Below are 20,295 nucleotides of genomic sequence, written 5' to 3'. Positions count from 1 at the left end.
TAGAGTGTGCTCTTAGTCCAGTATTATTCAGAACAGTGAATTACATGATCCAGGCTTGAAATACTTATGAAAAACGTTAGACAGTTAGCTCTTAATAATTTTCTAGTCTTCCACTGAAAAGCACTAAGTATCCATGTGTGAGACGGGTTCCTCTTCCCAGTCTCTTTTCCTTTGATCACGTAGTGGCACTGACACCAGGTTGACTCCATATGCAGAGAACTCACCTGGTGGCTACCTAAGGGTTATTTGTGGGATATTTTAGGTTGTTTCACCCCACTGGAGAAACAATCACTAAGTTTTACAAGCTGCAGAATCCGGTTGATACCAATTTCCACAATTTTGCCAGTCTGTTTTCCCTTACTTTTTAAAATAAGGTATGGGTGGGATGTAGTTTTTGCCCTATAATCATAGAAACTTAGAATACCTGTGAGAAGTTACCTGTCAAAGAAAAAATGTCTTCATAAAACTACAATGCCATCATGCACACATCAGTAAATTTGGTAAAGTTTTTGGCAACTCACTTATTTGCCAAAAGTTCTGAGTTGGTCCATCCCAAAGTACTTGCAAAGCTGAAAGGAAGAAAAAAAATGAAGCAAGCAGTTCGGCAAGATCAAACACTGTCTTGGCACAAAGAACCCTTTGATTCTCAAACAGTCCCTAAGAATTATCTGTAAAATACAAGGGAAGAAGGTCAGACTGGGGAAGCAGGCTCAGTTCTGCACAGACTTACATTCAGGCCTGTTGGCCAAGTCGTGGGAGGTGGATGCTGAAATCCTTTCCCAGCACAACTGAAAGCTGGAATTTGAGGCAAGGGATTTCTATCAGTCAGAACAAAGCCCCCTGTACTATGGGGGGTCTGTCAGTACCTCCTGCTGACACTCTTGGCCTCACATCTGGATTGCAACCAGATGTTTCACCTCCCACATGAACCAGCTACAAAATCTCCCCATATGCCACTGGCTCTAGAGAAGCATTGAGCTCTGGCTGGCTTCTCAAGTCTGCACGTTATGCATTAGATCTGGGTGGCTGCTGAGGAAGTCTTCCCCCTACCCCAAATTATGTAGTTTATCATCAGTTGACCAGTTTCACACACATAGTAGACTGGAAGTCTCACTGAAAACACTGCTATAAAATTAAGCTGAATTTGTTTTCAGCCTCACGACCCCTAGGTGTCTGCAGTTTAGAAGACTCCCACAGAAGACATGTTAATTAATTTCTCCCTGCTGGTGTGTTATTTTCTATACAAGTCTGATGATTTAAACTGCTTCTTGTGCAGCTGGAATCCAAAAAATTTTGTAAACGATTTTGTCGCTAAAGCTTGCATCTGAAACCTAAGACATGCTGTAAACCAAATGTGCTGCAGTTGATCAATCCACCCCTACTATGTCTGCTTTCTTTCTGCACTACACATAAAAATGTCTTGACTTAGTAAGATATTTAGGCTTCGTGTTCCCCTTGAAGACATCTCAGATACTTTATGGGCATAAACTGGATACCACATGAGCTGGAAGAACAAATACATAGTAGCTTAATGATAAAAATCTGTCCTCTTCCCCTGAAAACTTAAGACCATGCAATTATTTCATTTTCACGCATACACAAAGGTAAAACAAGAACACCTATGCCTGAAATAAAGGAGTCTTAAGCTAACTTGGAGGTGCAAGGTGGCTTAAAACACACAAAAAAGCACACATACCAATAACTACAGCAGCACATGCTCCTCTCCCCACACCACCCGCTGCACTCTGCGGGCACAGAGCTTCTGTCCCAGCAGAAGCCTTCTCAAGTGAGTGACTTACAGTTTTGGTTGCTCTTGTTTAAGGCAAAAGCACATCCCACTCCAGCAGCATAGCTTGCAGGGGAAAGCACATGGTATTATGCTAGTTTTGTTTTCAAAAAAGAAAACTAATCACATTGATTCTTTCAAGTTGTGCAAGATCAAAACAATTTTTAGCTAATGGCACTCCAGTTACATTCATCAAAAACACAACAGGATAAATATTTCTAATCTGATTAGAATGACAGTGACTTGTATAATTCTCTACAGAGCTAGGATTATAAAACTGCAGGATTTAGAATTTATTTTCTTAGTACATAATTGCTGCCAGAATTGTAGCTCCCTGGTTCCTAAATTAGCCGTAGCTTTGCTAAGAGTACATTCATGCTTCCTGAAACTGGTACCAGATTAACACCCACATTGCTGGCAGACCCACAGAGAAAGGACCATATCTGGCTGCATTCGGGAGATTAGAAAGATGTATGCATCAGAGATATAAGACAGCAAGTCTTTATTATCACAAAAGAAGGAAGAAAAACACTGGCGCTAAGACAGCTCATTCCCCCTGCTCTTCCTCTCTCTGGCTTACGAAGTTCTCTGTTCTACAAAATCAACAGTGCAAAACATGATATTTAAACTGTTTCTTCAGAAGAATAAACCAAATTTAGAAATTGGCTGCAATTTTACATTATTTCAGAATAACCCATTTGTTGGACTTGTTTAAAACTGCAGATGAAAATACCCAGACACAAAAGAAAATATTTGGTGTGTAATGGCTCTGAAAATCCCCCCTATGGCTACCCACATCCCACTGCTAGAGCAGGGACTGCCTTATTTAGCTGAATTGTCCATCCCTGAAGAGGATACTCTTCATGTATTCTTCTTCAAAGTCTATTTGAAATCCTGGTTTTACGTGCTTTGGAACCTCAGAACCTCTAAGAAACCCAAAGCACAGAGCATCCAAAGCATGGTTTCATGTGCTACTCCAGATACCACAGCCAAACAGGGGAACTTCCCAGCAGCTAACAAAACCCCAACATCAGGCGAATAATGCATCCCATAGTTAAGCAAACACTCCCAATTCAAGTGATTTGCAAGATCAGGGCCTCACAAGTCTATTTTTAACTCTGCTTGTCCCATGTAAACTGGAATGCAGTACATTTATACCAAAACTAGGAGAGATTGCTTTGTGCAGAGATTTTTCTTCAAGAATAGTAACTGTATAAAACCAATAGGCCCATCTTAGTGGTAGAAGGCTTCCTATTATGGCCTTCCAGATTCTATCCATGTGAGATGATAAAAGTTAGCACTGCACATCGCATGATATTTAGAGCTTCTTATACGTCAGCACAAAAGAAACATCCACAACATTTTCTTTTACCCTTTTTCTGTGAAACCAAATTCTAATTGCTGGAGACAGGGGAAGGCATCAACTTTTAAAACCCATTTATATGCATGCTCACTGTCCCATGGAGGAAAAAATGTTTTCATAGAGATCACTGAACTGTTATTTAGACCCTTCTCCTCTCATCATCCAAGCAACTACCTTCAGGGCTAACATGCAAATCATGGATATAATGAAAGACGTTTTATGAATCACTTGGAGATGCACACTCGCCCATCAGTTACTTTTCCATGTCTAAAAAATTTAAAACCCTGTGACCTCGCTACTATTTCAGAAAGCCCAGACAAATAAGAAAGATGATTAAATACTGTCATTATATACCTAATGCAATCACAAACTGTAACATCTTCTGAGACCAAAATTTTAATTAAGGCAGGCTGGCATTTCCCCCCCACACCCCCCCAATCATTTTTCCAGGGGAACAGCAGGTAAGGTCAAACAAAAAGCTTATGTGATAAAATTGCTTGAGAGCACTCCTAGGAGATCTGGCATTATTAACAAGAACATCAAGAAGGGCACAGTTGAACAGTTCAAAGATAAATGGCTGTATTCAGTTTACTTTTCATGATTAACTGAAGAACCTGAGAGAGCTGTGTTTTGACTAGAAATACATATTAATAGCCATCAAAAGGAGCTTGAATAGATACAAATATAGATTTAAGGTTGCATAAACATGTTAGTTCTGTTTAAAATCTGGATCTATTCTTTTGCTTCTCTACACAAAGGATTTCTAAATTATAGATCTTTAAGCACAACATGCTACTGCTAAGTGGCTTGATGCTGAAAATAAACCTGTTCTTGCTGAGAACCTAATACCATGTTAGTACATGGCCTTCTTTTATTCTCTTTTCAATGTACTTTTCTTTCATGTTTGAAGCCCTTTAGCACTGTTTCTGTTTTTTCAAAAATTATTACAAAAACTATTTTTTCTTCTCCTTGAAGATAAATCTGAAGATAAATGGATGTGCACCTCTATTGGACATGGTATGGAACTCAAAGCTTCTGTAAGACTCAGAAAAGAAAAACCTATTTTTAAGACAAAATCCTTTTATCTTACTCCAGTAAAAATATAGAGGGAACAGCCGGCTGCAAGCCAAAATAATTGCAACACAATAATGCAGGGCTCCATTACAGCAGCATAATTCTGGTTAAGCAGCTGATCCAGGATCTTGGCGCTTACCCAGAGCCTGGAGCCTAAGCTAAATGCATTAACTCAGACAAAGCATGTGCCATGTGCAGCTGTTTCGGTAATCTAAGGCTTCTGAATTTTATTGGACACCAAAAAAAAAAAAAAGTCACTTATCCAGCAAATGACACAGGTGATATATAGAGAGGAGGAAAACATTTTATGCTGTTTAACCAAATTAATCCAGTGAGTTGCATGAACAGACTCAACAGCCTTTGGGAAATGGGCTTTGGAAAGAGCTTTCCTTTGGCCAGCACAATGAGCAAGGGTTTACCCTGGAACGGCGTAGATGCCCAAAGCCTGCAGGGAGGGAAGTTACTGTAGGACCAGGAAAACATCATTTTGAGAGGTGTGAAGCCCAGCCATTGAAGGAATGTGCTATGGGCTGCTACACAGTGCTAGTGACATCAAGGAGGTCCTGGAGAGCTCTATGGAAGAGCCAGGTTCAATTCCTCTGGCCTTAGCCCCTGCCTGCCAATCCTGCTGACATTAACGAGAGCTAACAGACACACAGGCAGGCCAATACATCTTTGTAGAGACTTTCTGGGTTTCTCTTAAGAGCTTTGCTGCTTAAAAAACATGCAAGTTTAGTCACAGCCCTTACTGTGGCCATAAGTTGCTATACAGATGCAGTCTGTTGCACTTCCTCCTTACACGATTTTTCAATAACTAATTTACAACATAAGCACAATTAAGAGCTAATATATAACTAACACCAACGTAAAAGCCCATTAACATTTAATAGCCACATTTCTTTAATATATGACATGCTGTAAGTCTTAACTCACACTAAAAAGTGTCACCTAGAGAGATGCCCTTGCCAGCAATGCATTAAAGAGGGTCTTCATGTAAAATGACTACAGAACACTGTATTCTTGACTTTGCTGAATTCAGAGACACTGATCATAACATTATTAATGTAAGTGTTCATATGCTCTTGCAGAAAAACTAAACTTATTTTGAAGCTAAGATTTAAAGTGAACTAGGAGGAAATTACATATAAAATTAACTATTTTACCATTATTATTTTCTGAAAAAGAACAAATACAATAGCTGTGACTGAAAACTGCAAGAAAAAACTGATCTTTACTCATCTGTCTACCCAGAAAACTGTATCTTGCAGACTTGCAAAATGTAACCTTTGTTATAAAGTTTTCAATTACGATTTTCACATGTGGGTATTTTTCATGTGAAATGGTAACTTCCTTTAGTTCAGGGCAGGAATATAAACACTGTATCTGATATGACCTTACACTTGGCCCTTATAAAAGCATTCAAGCCCTTATAAAAACAAACAAACAACACACTAGCACCAACTTTACTCTTGGTATATACATACACATATCTACTTACACACATATATTATGTATCAGTATCAGCAGAAACAAACAGAATGAATACTAACAGTCCATTTGCTCAAAGCTCTAACAACTAACTAAACCTAACCTGCTTTACTGGTGGGATGCAGTGCTGGTGATAGCTCCAGATTGCTTGATGCGGCTGCCCAGCGCAAGGCTGCCCAGGAGCCTTTTTATAAATGATGAAAACAGTTGAATTCAACATCTACTGGAGACATTTTTCTTTGTCTGATCACATCTGAATGATTTTTTCACCTGGTCTTTCCAAGGATACCTGCAGCTCTATTTCCAGCCAAAACCATCTACAGATGTGATTGACAGCGCTCAGGATATAGGAAGATAACAATAAATATCCAAGTCACAAACCATCAGCTGGGTGAGGGGAATTGACTGGCACAGCTGCTCTTTGTGCTGTTGCAAAGCAAAGCAGGAGGTGTTTAAGCCTCTGCATATACAGCAGGGCTGCAGGCACTATATACAGTCAGTGTAGCTCATGAGATTTACAGTACCCTGTGTAACAAACCCTTTATATATGTGTCTGTCTTTGCCTTCTGGTATACAAAGCAGTTCCTGGCCATATTCTAACTACTATTTGCAAATGCCCACCCATTGCTTTTGTTAGTAAATCATTAAGAACTTTGTGCAATGGGACATCTAGCCACCCAAGCAATGTTAGGTGATTTCCCAAATACAAAAGCAGCAGGATCAGATTTGAAAAAAGGTCTAATGCATCCATGCAAGCTGTGAGCCCACAGATTCACTGAATTTCAGCAGGTTTATCCCTGCATTACATCAGTTTGATTTTCTGGATTGCCCCCAGATAAGTATGAGTTGGCCTAAGCAAACTGTTGATTTTCCATGATCTATAACTTAGCTCTCAGTATTGCTGGAATATCTACAACTATAAGCCCAGGGTGAACCTCCACCATACCAGCCATGGTGAAACTTCAAGGTATAGCTCTAGTCCATGCACTGAAGATTGTGTGTTTCTGCATAGAAAAGACAGCTGGAGACCTAAAAATGAATGCCCAGGAGAATAAATTTGCCCAGAGAAAAACTGCAAGCCTCAGGCAGAACTTCATAAAGCTCTCCTGGAAAATGCACAAAAAATAAAAATATCTGTGTGCACTGCATTAGAAAGCACAGGTGCTTAAAGCCACATTCCAAGTGCAGGCAAGATGCCGCTCACCAGTGGTCATGGAGATAAGTGTCCATTTCATCGTGCTGGTTCTGCCACTTTGCTTCCACATAGCTTCAGGTACAGACTCCTGCCTACAGCCTGTGTGCTGAAGAAAGTCTGCAGCATACTGGTGATGCACAGCCTATTATACTGTGCTGTGTTTTATTGAGGGCTGAACTGGATGAGGCACTGCTAACACCCTAAATGCTCCCTAAGATTCTATGCTTTCATCCTCATAAGCTGGGCATTTCAGCTCAACGTCAAGAGGAGCTTTCATAAACCTGCCTCTAACTATAAATATTTTCTGTAACAAAGGTACATCTCTTGCTCCCCTCTGCTTCAACATACTCATACAGGTTAATGCATCAAATCACTGTGTTTGTTTACCTATAACATAAGGGCACAGGAAATTATGGACTACATCCTCCAGCTAGATGCAAACAGATCCAGGGATGATACTGAAGCCAACACAGCTTCAATGGAACATATGCTTACCCATATGGATTCAACTGCAAAATTCTCATCTCTTCCAAGTGCTCTCATGCAGAACATAATCCAAAGACTACTGAGGTTAGCAATCAACTATAACTGGCTTTGCACCATATTAGGAGCACTCACGTGTAATATGGTGATTACACTGGCCCCTGTACAGCAGAGCCCTTAAGCATTTGCTTAACTTGTAAGCATGTGAGCAGATTTCTTGATTTCAGAGCTTAAGAACGCTTCTGGACTGAGGCCAGGGAACTCAGCTCCTTGAAGGAGGAAACCTCCAATGAGAGAGATACCAAAATGTTTATTAACAGTGTATTAGTAGCATCTTTTAAAAGGCTGATGAGAAACTTGACCAGGTGGGTAACAATCAAAGGAAAAAGAAGCCCCATTCCAATAAAATCTAGTTCTACAAGACAAGAAATTGAGTAATTTCTCAACTCTCCTTTTGCAGAGCCGCTGCTTAATCCAGAAGCTGAAAGACAGGGGAAGATGAGACTGAGCCTGTATACATGTAGCCCTATGAACATATATGCACATATATGAAAGTGCCATTGGAATAAGCATTACCTATGTACTAAGAGATATTGGCAAATAACAAATTGCAGCCAGGAAGGAGTCCAACCTACCTGGCATATAGGCACGTGCACAGTGATCCCAGTCATCCATACCTTGCAAGCAAACTCCTCTAGTTTACTAGTAGATCCCAGTCCATTTTTCCTGTTTTTCCTGCTTAATTCAGAAGAGCTTATAAGCAGATTGGGTCAGGGATTTTCTAATAAAGCAAATGTCATCATTAAAACTCTCCATTTCCATTGTTCTCTTTACCCCTTGAAGTACAAGATAAAGTACATGAGCATGTCTTCTATCACTCTTCTATGCATGAAGTCCATTCTGTATCACTGTATAAATGTAAACACCTATTCCAGTTCTGCCATATGTATGAAAGCAATACACTGGACATCTGCACTAAAACCAGGCTGTTTTTTGACATTTCTAATACAACATTAACAATTTCCAAGACTTCAAAAACTGTTTTTTTTTTTTGTTTGTTTGTTTTTTTTTTTTTGTTTTTTGTTTTTTTTTTTTTTGGTTTTGTTTTTCCTTTTTTTTTTTTTTTTAAATAAGGAAAAGAAACAAAACAGTTTAATTGTCCACAAATCCACAAGCAATTTAAAGCTGGTCAGGCAGTTAAATCTGCAGAGCATGCCTATCGCCATATCACAGGAAAACATATTGTCAATTTTTGTGTTGGGTGGTCAGAACAACATGAACAACGTTAATAGAAAAATAGGAGAGAATGCATGGTGTATGTAGACTCCTACTTTTTTCTTCTCTAAAATAGGTTTAGTGGCACTTCTGAAAATGTAAGGATTAACACCTGAAGACAACTTCTCTGAATAGCAAGGAAATTAATAGATATGACCCTTGTCTCCACCTTTCACTGCAGAGCTCGTTAGACAGTTGGATAACTCCTGCTATAAATGGTCCAGCAGTACCATTGCAAAAGAATATTTTGGTTAGCCCAACAAATGCAACTGCTTGAGAAGGCCAATCCACCAAGCAAAAATGTTGTGAAACCCATAGGATCAGCTCTGAGCCCCATATCTCCCCTCAAGATATCTCCAATTGTGCAATTTTAAAGTATGCAAAATTTACTTTCATTACCAAAAGAAAGCAAGCATAACAGAATTTAGATGTAGAAAAGTCTCTGGAATATTTCTCCTTCGTCTGCTGTAGACCTCTCTGGGGAGATGCCTGCTGTCAAAAACCACTGGGGCAAAGCTGCCGTGGAGCACTGGTGACTTGTTTGCAAGGTCTGTAATTGTAATCAATGCTAAATGTTCAGAGCTATGGAAAAAACACAAAGACTATAAACATACAGAGCCTTCAGCTCAGCATAAATACTGAAGATAACCTAGCTGTGTGGTCAAGGTGGGCTTATGAGGCAGTAACAGCACTTTTTCTTGCATATATTATAAATATTGATAGTTTTTTGCTTGTTTAGGTTACAATACAACTTAAGTGCATTACTTCTTTCTGTGTATTGTCTGTAGAATAAGGTTTTAAGGGAAGAATTCTTCATGAGACATTCTGATGTCCAACAGTTCTGAAAAGTGCTATATAGATATTAGATAAAGTCAGTGGAAAAATAACTGATCTCCAATATAACATATAATATGAAAAGACCTTTGAGTACTGAATTTTCTAGGAGTTGCATGCAGAACTTTACAAAATTTTTATTTGGCTGAGGAACCCTACTTTGGTCCAAAACAGGTGTGTCCCCCCCAGGAGCACCTGCAAGGACAGGGCTGAATTCCCAGAGCCCAAAGACTGCCAATATTGGCAAGAAGGCAAGGAAGAGTCTCCAGTAAGATTCATCTGTCTGAGCACTAGTCTTAGAAAAAAGTCTTCTGCAAAATGTTGGGGGCAGCAAAATTATAAAAATGTGCATTTTGAAATTAACCTGGAAAGGTTTTTGCAAAAGCTTTCCAATGTTTACCAAGAGGCAACTGCCAGCTCCTGAGATTTATCTGACATGGGAGAGAGGTCTTCTATGGGAATAGCAGGTATATTAGTACTTTCTAACCAGAATTATTGTTGTACTCCATCATCAGTTACCCTGATCCTATGAAAGGATCTATAAATATGGGTAGAGATATATATACATTCCCGTACAAACAATGACCAAAATTAATGCAGCACCATCATTGAAGTCTACTTTAGGCTAAAATATTTGTCTCCTCCTTATGTGATGTGAATGGGCTGACTGGTTTCATATACTTCTCACATGGCTGCTCAAAGTCAAACCACAAAGCAGACAAAGTAGCTGACAGAAATGTTTCTCCAGCTTAGATTTACAGTATGTATTTCTGAAGTGATAGCTGATGTGCCTATCCAATCTGCAGGAAATGTCTGTGTAGCAAAAATTTTTGAGAAGAGAAAATCACAGAATCTGTAAACACATCTGCAGAATGTTCTTAAGTAACTTGCTCTCATTCTGTGTATAAACCTGGAGAATAAACACTAATGTCTGTAATTGGAAAAGGACAAATGTAACTCATTTTCTGACTACTCCTTACCAGCTATTCAATCTACAGCTACAGAGTTTCTTTACAGTAGCACCACTGTTCAATTTTAAACAATCAGCATAACTTATTCACACTAAAAAGCAGATTAATATTCACATTTTCACAAATGTATCTGCAGCCAATAAATAACTTTTTAAATTATAAACACTGACTACTTTATAGACCTTGTTTTTATATTCTGAAATGAGCTACCACATCAATTATGAGAAAGAAACCAATCCCCTCCCTCCCCCCCAATCCATAGGAGCTGCCATGGCAAACTGTTTCATAAAGCTTCACTGGCATTTTAGGCATGTCCATGAAGAGAAGATGTTTGGTTACCTGTCCTGGAAACATCATATTTAATGCTAGAACATCCCTGAGACAAAAAGAGCTATGGAGATCTTGTTGCAAGGAGCTTCTGAAGAGCAACAAGGTCCTGCACCAGATATAAGTGATGCTCATACCTACCACTTTGGCAGGAGAAGAAAATGCTAGATGAGCTTGTATCTGTCCAGAGCTTACACTGACATTACCAGAACCTGTGTGGTAGGGAGACCAAGCAGCTGGATCGGAGCATCCCACCTATCAGCCTGGGACAGGGAGAGCAGGCAGATGGCACAAACACACCTGGTCTTGCCCAGGAGAGCATGTCTGGATGCTGAGGCACAATGTTCCCTCTCTCCAGACCATGCCTGAGCCAGGGCACCACATCACAGCTCCAGCAATCCTGCCGCTCACACTCCCTGATCCTTTCTGATTTAAAAAGATTCCCAGAGGAAGGAATTAATGCTGCTTTGGGCATAATTAACTACCTGCAACTTCCCCATTTCACTATTCTACAGTGCTCAGGTAGGAAAGCTTATCTGCAACCACTTTCTGGATTTGAGGAAGCTCTTTTATTATAATTTTTTAAATCCCAGACAATTGATTAGCATGGTGGGTATTCTACACAGATAGCAAATAAGCTCCATGAAGCAGGAAGGTTCCTGCACTTCCCCACTGTTCTATTCACTGCAGAGACCACATCCCTGGCTCTCTGTGTGGATGTTCTTACTGCTACATGGCCAAGTGGGAGGAGAAATGTACACAAGCCACAAAACAAAGCTCTCCCTGCTGCACTGAACTTTATACAAGAATGAAAATTAACTGAATTAAAAACAGTCTACAAGTGTTCTTAAGGCTAATTAATAATAAAGAGATAATGGTTGTAATTATAAAACTTCCCATAAAAATTCTGTTTTCTTTATAAGGCAATGCAAAGTTTCCATTAAAAAAAAAAAAAAAAAAAAGGAAAGAATTCAGGGTCACTCAAATTCATTTGATAAAATAAGTTATGATGCATTACAATTTACACAAATAAAAGCCCAGCACAGTATCAAGACTATGAAGTATGCAGATACCATATTGTGCTGGCAAGTGATAGAACTGCTCATAGTGACAGCTGTGATTTATTGAAGCAATTCAAATACACTTTGAAAGTATATTAGCTCTGCCTCTGCCCACAAAGGGCGCATTTTAGCAGGGTAGGCCACACCAGTGATAAATTACATAGCAAGAAGTGAAGGCAATTACATAGCAAGAAGTGAAGGCAATTGGCAACATCAGATGCCCAAAGGCCCCTGAATTACTGTGATAATGTAGTTTTCATGATAATACCTCACATGCAATGGCATCTAGGCATCTAGAGAAACATATCAAAGCTGTATTTTTGTTGGCTTTTTGGAAGATAACATTACAACAGTGAGAAGGGCTATGGCTTCCCAGCTAAAGTTGACATATAAAGCATTTACGAATTGGCTCTGCAAAAACAGTTGGCGCAGTAAGTCACAGTTTAGATGCTAGCTTTTACACAGAAGCTGGAAAATGTCTTCTGCTTACAGGCTGTAGACACTGAAACAAGCCACCAGCTCCAGGCCCACAGGTTGCCGTTACCATACCTGCTGCAAGGCTTTAACCAGATTGGTAAAGTGTCCCAACTGCCGCCATGATTTAGCTGTGCTGATATCCAGAACAGAATGGGGAACATACAAGATTGTGCTCACCACATAAATGCTGGCACATGCATCACCACTTCTGTGAAGGAATAAAGGGCATATATGTTCCCTGCTCACATAAGTTCAAACCTGCAGCAAGAGCCAGGCTCTCCCTATGGCTCATAGTAGCACTGAAAAAGGAGCACGGAGACAGCACAATGACAAGGTGTCCTCCCACAGCAAGGTCTTACTACTGTAAAAATGTCAAAAAATATTTTAGTGTGAGACATTCTGTGCTAAATTCTACTTCAGAGTTCATTAGTATAGGCCAGACTGAGACTGACTTCACAGTCAACCTGGACTTCAGAAGTTATCCTTTCAAAAGTATTATGTCCCTAGATCATGCCATACATAGCCACGTGGCAGACTCTTCTTGTTATAACAGGAAAAGTTTAATTACTTATAGCTGCATCCAGTTGGTACAGTACCCCTATTTTGAAACACTAGGAAACAGACCTCTGTATTTGCAGCTCCTAAGTTAACAGCAACAAGAGAAAATAATGACTTGCTCAAAGTAGTTACATCTTGCTGTAGATCAAAAGAAGTTTATCAGCAATTATACAGTAAATTGGCTTTTCTCCAAAAGATAAAGCCCATTTAACAAAATTAGTTTATGCTGGAGGTTTTTGTTTTTGTTTTTTTTTTCTTTTTTAAATCTATTTAATCTAAAACATTCCCTTGGTGAATGATAATCGATATTTATTTCTATAATACCCATTACTGTATAACCCAAGGACCTCAGACATACTGCATATTTATAGAATCAGTTCATGTAACTATGTAACTTCTTAGAAAGTTGGTCATTTCTTGAATTTATGCCAGTAAATGCTTGAGAAAATTGTGTTTCTGCATGTAGTCTCCGTATGAAAAATGCTCCACTGACCCTGTTACTGAAATGGTATAAAATGCCTATATACAGATTGATACTTTAAAAGTAAGCTGGGTAAACACTTTCTCTAAAGACGAAGAATGGAAGAAGATGCAAAAGTAGCAGAACTCAGTAGTTATTTTCCTATTTTTCCTATATTATATGGCAAAGAAGATCTCAAAATGTTTTTGAACCTGTCCCCTTATCTATTTTTGTAGCTCTGATTTAATGATTAGAGGAAAGAACATTAACATTTTTTCCTTGAATTTAAATTCTTGGTAGTACAGAAATTACAGCACAGTGCAGGTTATTGTTTCCATTTATTTATGGCTCTGAAACACCATTATTCTTTAGAAACATTTGTAGGAATTGAATTGATTGTATGTTAAGTGTTATTCTTAATAGTTTTTTCATTGCTAGCTAAAAAAAAATATGGATTCAACATTATTTTAAGCTCAACATGGTGTAGAAGAGTTTAGTACACTGTAATTATGATTTTTTTTTCACCAGTTTATAGAAATATAAGGCAGAAATAGAATTCTTCATCCAAAGGAAAAGAAGAGGAGCATTTCTGTTTCTTCAGTAACAGCAGTTTGAATATCAGAAGTTGTAACAAGTCCTTCCTCCTCTTTTTCTTTTCTAAATACTTCAGATTTACATTAGCTAAACTAATAAAGGAACCAGTTTGCAGCATCCCTTACCAACAGACCACAAATGTTGTGCCAAGCTTTTACCTCTGAGCAGTAGAAGGATTCTCCCATCTCTACTGTAAATTGGTCAGGAAGAAGCAGTAACCACCGTAGCCCTGACTTGGTTGTCAATTACAGAAGAATCAAGAATACACTTCCCTACCCCACAGTTTACAGGTGCTTGCCATCCTGAAGCAATGAAACAACCCTCAAAGCATTGTAGTAATCTGGGTGGCAAAAGTGACCAGAAAATGTTTATTTTTATGCCTCCCACACCGTCTAACAGAGATGGTTTCTGAGGCCTCAAAAACTTCATGGTTACAGAAAAAAACCCACCACCTTCCAACACAAGGAGTTGGATTCATGATTTCATGACTCTTTGCAAAGAAAAGGCTAATAAACAGAGGGCATGATCTGCTCCTCACTGTCTCTTTATCTGTATTTTTTCTATACTGCTCAGAAACTTGTTAGAGCACAGATTCCTCCCCTCCTCCCCGTTTTTTTTAAATGAATTCAGTTGTACCAAAGCTTTATGTGGGAGCTTCATAAACTGTGACAATACAAGTTAACAAGAAAAAAAAAAAAAAAGAAATTCTCCATATACATCAGGTTCCTTAGTTTTCCACAATGAAAATCATAGTAGGATTCCCAGGCCTAAGACAGTAATTCTGGAAAGTTGCCATAAATAGTAAATAGAGTACCATATAAAAGCCAAGAGTATTTTACCACCTGCTTTTAAAGCCTCATAACCGTAACTTGGCTTTTGGCTGTGTTGTCCTTCAAACGAAAGCAAAATTCCTCCCATATTGCATTCAATTTTTCAGTTTATGTCATGTCAATACAGCAATCTTTTGCAACAAGAAGACAAAAGCTTCTCCATCTTCGTGCAATAAATGTTATTGCTCAAGCAAGGATAACTGATATCTGTTTGTCAAGACTTTGTTTTCATGTACTGCCAAAATACAAATATAATTCTAACTCAGCAGATAGAAAATTGATTTTCAGACCAAAGGCTGAGGTTGCCTAAGTGAAAATACTAAAACCCTACATACCCTTGGACACACAACACTGTTCTTGCCCAAGCTCTGCACACAAATGAGAAGTCTGATGGGGCAGGATGGTCTCTGCGTATACACCTGTCCTAAATGTCAGCTCACATCAGCAGAAATTTAAGGTCTGAAGTAAACAGAAATCCCATACTCCTCAGTCCTTATTTTATGCCAGCCTCACTCTCCCACAGTGTGATCACAGGACTTTCAATACCAAAGGACCTTCTATGCTGCAGGGTAGTAGTTGGAGTTGTTCCTAAAGGCAGAGACACCGAAATTGTAAGAAAAGATTAAATATATCTGGAACAAACCACATACACATCTGTACAGAGATGTGCAGGTCCCTAAATGAAAGTCAAGCACTGAAAAGCGTGAAAAATGTGTCATTGCATAGCTATTGCTAGCTTCACTGTCTTAGGGGGTCATACTTTCAGCTTTTTAAAACTGAGCACAGACCAATACATGCATGTCCATATGGCCTCAGAGAGCATCAGGGTGGCACAGTTCAATATGCAGAAATCAGAAATGGCAATGCAAAAATAGGCTCTGTAATCTTAATTCCATCAATTTAGGAATACATGAATTAGATGTAGTATTTAATTACATAATCACCATATATACTGCAACAGAATTTGCCCTGCAAATTGCTGAAGTGCTCTCCAGCAGAACTTCTCATCTTCATATTTCCTACATTATGAAAAGCAGGAGGACTTCAAAATGAATTTGAACATGACAGCTTACAAAGACTTCACCTCGGCCCTTACATAATGCTAGACATTCACATGCACAGATAAATCGGTATACATTGCTGGCAATTTTCTCCAGATGGATCCTTTGTGAGCTGGGGGGAAAATCCCATGAGAAGTACACTGAGTAGGCAAAGTGTGAATTTCAAAAGATTAAGACTCAATAAAATCTGCATCTGCTTTAGCTGGAACACTCAAAATAGTAGTCTTCAGAGAGCTGTCTTCTTGTCAAATGTTAGCCTGCTTCGAGGGGTGCTGGCACGTGAAGCTGCAATCTTTCTTTCCTCCTTTTTTAATTATACAAGGAAGAACATACCTACCAACATGTTCTCATACTCAGAAGTCACACATGTGGGTCTTTTATCAATTTTATAAAGGATGCTCGTCTTTAGAAATAAGTATGTTGACACAAATCACACTGAAAAACAATTGAACAAAAAAGCTCCACACAAATTTATCTGTGTGGATATCAAATTTATATTGGTCATGGGGTCATCCCAGAGAACAGATGTTGAAGATTTTAAGAAATTAGCCACTGATTAGTTGGGATCAGAATATATACTGCTGTCTCTTATGAAGCAGCTGTTGCTCCTCTCTGTTCATGCTCCTGCATCAGATAAGGAAAAAAAAAAAAAACAAACAAAAAACAAACCTTATACAGGCAAGCATTTTTAAAAACATGTAAGCAAGTCCTACTGAGCAAGATGGGGCTAATATTCCTGAAATGCTTACCTGAACAGGAATGGAAGAATGGATATGAGTATGCACTTCACTGCAGATAAAAAAGGGACAAGTCAATGAAGACAACTGGCTTTCATGTGAAAGCAGCTGTACTAAGAGGACTATTTCAACAAACCTTGCCTAGTCCACCTTTTTTCTATTATACAGTGACTGTTTTAAACCTCACGAAGCTGTTTTCAGGAAAAAAAAATCTGAAGAACTTTTGAGCTGCTGGAAATTAGAAGTTCCCCATGTTCTTGCAACCAGGGGCAACTCTTGGGGCCTACACGATTCTTCTCACACATGGCAGCAGCCCATGGGCTGCATTTCTAGTATGACAGATACAGTGAGTTGTATAAGGCACCAGTATTTAGCAAAAAAAGGTTTAAAAAAGAACAGATTCAGTATCTTCTTTCTCGTACCATCCTTCTTTAGAAGGATGTTAAGCAAACCTGTTGAGCAAAGGTAAAAATTCAGCTGATGTAAAGTCCCCACAGATGCTTTTAATATCTTCTTTTGCACGAAGACTAAAGCAGTTCCTTAAGGTGCACTCACACCTAATGAGTGAAACCTGACTCCTTAAGGTATCTCACATGTGTACTTGACTTGTTTCTCTTTTCAGCATCCAGGACGTCCTACCCTCTCTAACCTGCAAGCTGTATGGACTTTGGACTAAACAATGGGTAGCTGGGAGTCCTCCTTTAATTTCCATAAATAACTAAATAAAAATCCCAGATCCAAATTGCTGAGCGCAAAGATGAATGAGGTACTATTGAATTTACTGAAGTTTAGTCAGAAATTAACTGCTAGCATATCTTCCAGCATCCCTCCTGTTCCACCACCAGCATAGTGTGTACAGTGAAGTCCTATCTCTCAGTGCAACTGGTCTGTCACCAACACAATAACATATGAAAACCAGGCTAGATCACATTTCTAATGACAAAACCTTACTGAGATTTTGAAATTACTACAGTGTTATAAAAAACGTGTTATCACTTCTTTTACCTCCAGATTAAATATCTCCAGACCAAACATCTCCAGATCTAAAGATTTTGAAGACAATAACAAAAAAGTTAATGCTCCTGTAAAATGGATATCCAACATGAGGTTCTTCTGACTTTCATTTTTGTACTTAATAAACTAGCACCACAACATTAGTGAAAGGAAGAAAAGAGAGAGAATATGCAAGATCATTTAAAGTGAACTGTTTTGGTTTTCCAGTCCATTTTTTGTGCCATTTTTTCTTCTTCCTTCATCTCAGCCTTCTTTTTTGGCACTCAATAGCTACCACTGGTGTATTAAAACTTCAACAATCCTACAAAAAATGTGAAATATGGGATTTCTTTTCAAAGCCCATGACACCCTCACTCAGTTAAGCATCCTGATGGGATTGCTACACAGTAATACAACCACTTGCCTCACTGGAGACTCAGACTTTTTCCCTCTCATTTTCTATTTGATAGATGTACTGAGTCTGTTCATTTACAGGAAAAAAATCAGGAAAAGAGTTCGTGCTGATTAATTATTGCCTGCTCAGAAATGGTATTTTGCTAGTCAATTAGAAACAACCCTGTAAGGCAAATCATATTTCCATCTGCCCACACCTGTTTCTCCAATAAATCATATCACTCTATATTTACACAATAGGCCATATTATTGCATAAATGAGCTGTCTAATGGATTTCAAAATGCCACTGCGAACTCATATAACATTAATCAGGACTGAGTAGAAGGAGCAGACAAATCATCAGACTAATTGTGCCCTCCTTCAGGCTTCAAATTGGACAGAAGACTGATTTTGTTTTGAGGACTGAAAAGACTCAGCCCTACCACACAGTGCTAACCTGAATACTACTACTCAATAAAAACAAATAGCTCTGTACTTCCACTTTCTCCCTTATAACATGGCAAGTAAATACTCCAAAAAGAGGGAAAAAAGGGGGTGTGTGGGGGAGAATATCATTTGTACAAACTACAGTTTGTTTAATTAAGTTCTGTCAAATTGATGCATATTCTGTCAGCATTTTTAGCTATTTGATTAGCCTCAAATTTGCAGAGAGGAAACAAGGAGTGTATGTGCAATTATGCATTACATTTATATTTTACATTTTATGAAACTAAAAAATCTCCTCAGTTTAGTTTGTAATCGATCTATACACGTAGCTTGCTCTGAGCACCTGGACATAATGCATAAAAGCAGTTAAGCTTTTATCACTGCAAAGTTTCTACCACGGAAGTATAAATGATTTACTGCAGACATACATGTATAGTATCTCTGTGGAGTTAGTGGAACCAACATGCAGACTCAACAGGAGTTTGGATAGTGCCCTAAAAACCCACAGCTAGTTATGTTTCCCAGGAATATTTGTTGCTCTTTATATTGCAAGACTATATTTATAGAGACAGAGATAGGTGATTCAAAGAAAAGCAGAATATTTGTATTATTGCACTTAGGAATGTTTTCTTCCTTGCTGTAACCCTTACAAACTCAACAAAACAAAACAAAACAAAACAAACAAAAAAAAACACACACACAACAAAACAAAACAAAACAAAACAAAAAAACACCTCACTGTTAACATCACTGCTCTCCCAGAACTGTAAGCCAAGAGGTTTGGCTTTTGGTTTAGGCTCCAAGCAGATGTGAAGAATCCTATTGTGGTAGCACTTTTCTTTAAACAACAATAAATATATATCCTGAGGCGTCTCACATGGAGCGTTATCCATGTGCTATGGAAATAAAAAATATTGTTATTACCACTAACTGAAGGTCAGTAAGATCATGGCAGGAACAAAAATGGCAACTACAGCATGAGTGTTCAGTTGTTCTTTTTCAACACAAGAATTAAGGGACTGCAAATGAAGTCTATCAGAAGGTAGCTCCAAGGAAAATAACCCCAAAGGGTGGAATTTGTTGGACAAAATGCAGCTAAGCTATAAAATGTCTTCCCACGAAGTACTGTGGATACTAGAAAATGTACAAAGGCTCAAAAAAGCAGCTGGCAAATTCACAGGAAAATATCTACTGAGAGCTACTAAGTATGGAGACAAGAAGTACTTCAGCAGCAAACTGCTCATAACTGGGAAGGTTTCTAAAGAAATGTGACCATGTGCTTGATAGTTCTGCTATTCTGCAAAACTGCTGCTATTTCTGTCACTGTCGAAGAAAAAAGTATTAGGCTTTTTCCCTTCATCTGTTATGGCTGTTCTTATTTTCCATTCAATGACAGTTGCTTTTCTTTCCTTCATATTATTTAGGAAGTAGTCACAGCAAGTCAAAAACTACACCTGGCATCCACTAACAAGTTACATGAGGCACCATGACATTGACACACTCGGTATCTGCTAGCAACAGAACCCTCCCAATAGCATGCACAAGTGCTCCTCCACTTGGTATTGAGGTTATCCAGTTCCTGGCTTGGAGCTCGTGGGCGTCAGTCAACAGACACAAGCATCTAATTGAGGAGTGCAACGCTAAAGATGCTGAAGAGTGCAACGCTGGGATGTCTACCAATACTACCTTAGTATCAGTGAAAGACAGAAATGAACACTAAGGACTGCGATTTGGGGGCTTGGGGTGAGGGTGGAGGATGCTTAGGGATTTTTCGTAAACAAAGCACTTTGCAGGGTTTTTTTTCTTGAGCGAGGACAACAGACAAGCACTGTTTTTGATAACGATCAAACAGAAACAGTACAGCCTTTGGAAGAAACTGTTAGGAAG

General features: G+C 38.8%; 1 protein-coding gene across 48 annotated transcripts in view; it reads right to left on the bottom strand.

Annotated features, from left to right (window-relative positions):
* The window catches only part of ARPP21 (cAMP regulated phosphoprotein 21), a 203,904-nt gene that overhangs the window by 7,580 nt on the left and 176,029 nt on the right, over window positions 1–20,295 (bottom strand). For 39 of the 48 annotated variants that reach the window (XM_072033133.1, XM_072033134.1, XM_072033124.1 and 36 more), the window contains one exon: window positions 522–569. The exons of the other annotated variants lie outside the window; for them this stretch is intronic. In XM_072033133.1, coding sequence (XP_071889234.1) covers window positions 522–569 — 48 coding nt within the window. The remainder of the gene's footprint in view (window positions 1–521; window positions 570–20,295) is intronic. 48 annotated transcript variants of the gene reach the window in all.

The sequence above is a fragment of the Anas platyrhynchos genome, chromosome 2, assembly GCF_047663525.1.
Source record: "Anas platyrhynchos isolate ZD024472 breed Pekin duck chromosome 2, IASCAAS_PekinDuck_T2T, whole genome shotgun sequence".
NCBI classification, from domain to species: domain Eukaryota; kingdom Metazoa; phylum Chordata; class Aves; order Anseriformes; family Anatidae; genus Anas; species Anas platyrhynchos.
The sequence above is the reverse complement of the archived record's forward strand: the minus strand, read 5'-3'. Positions and strand labels throughout refer to the sequence as shown.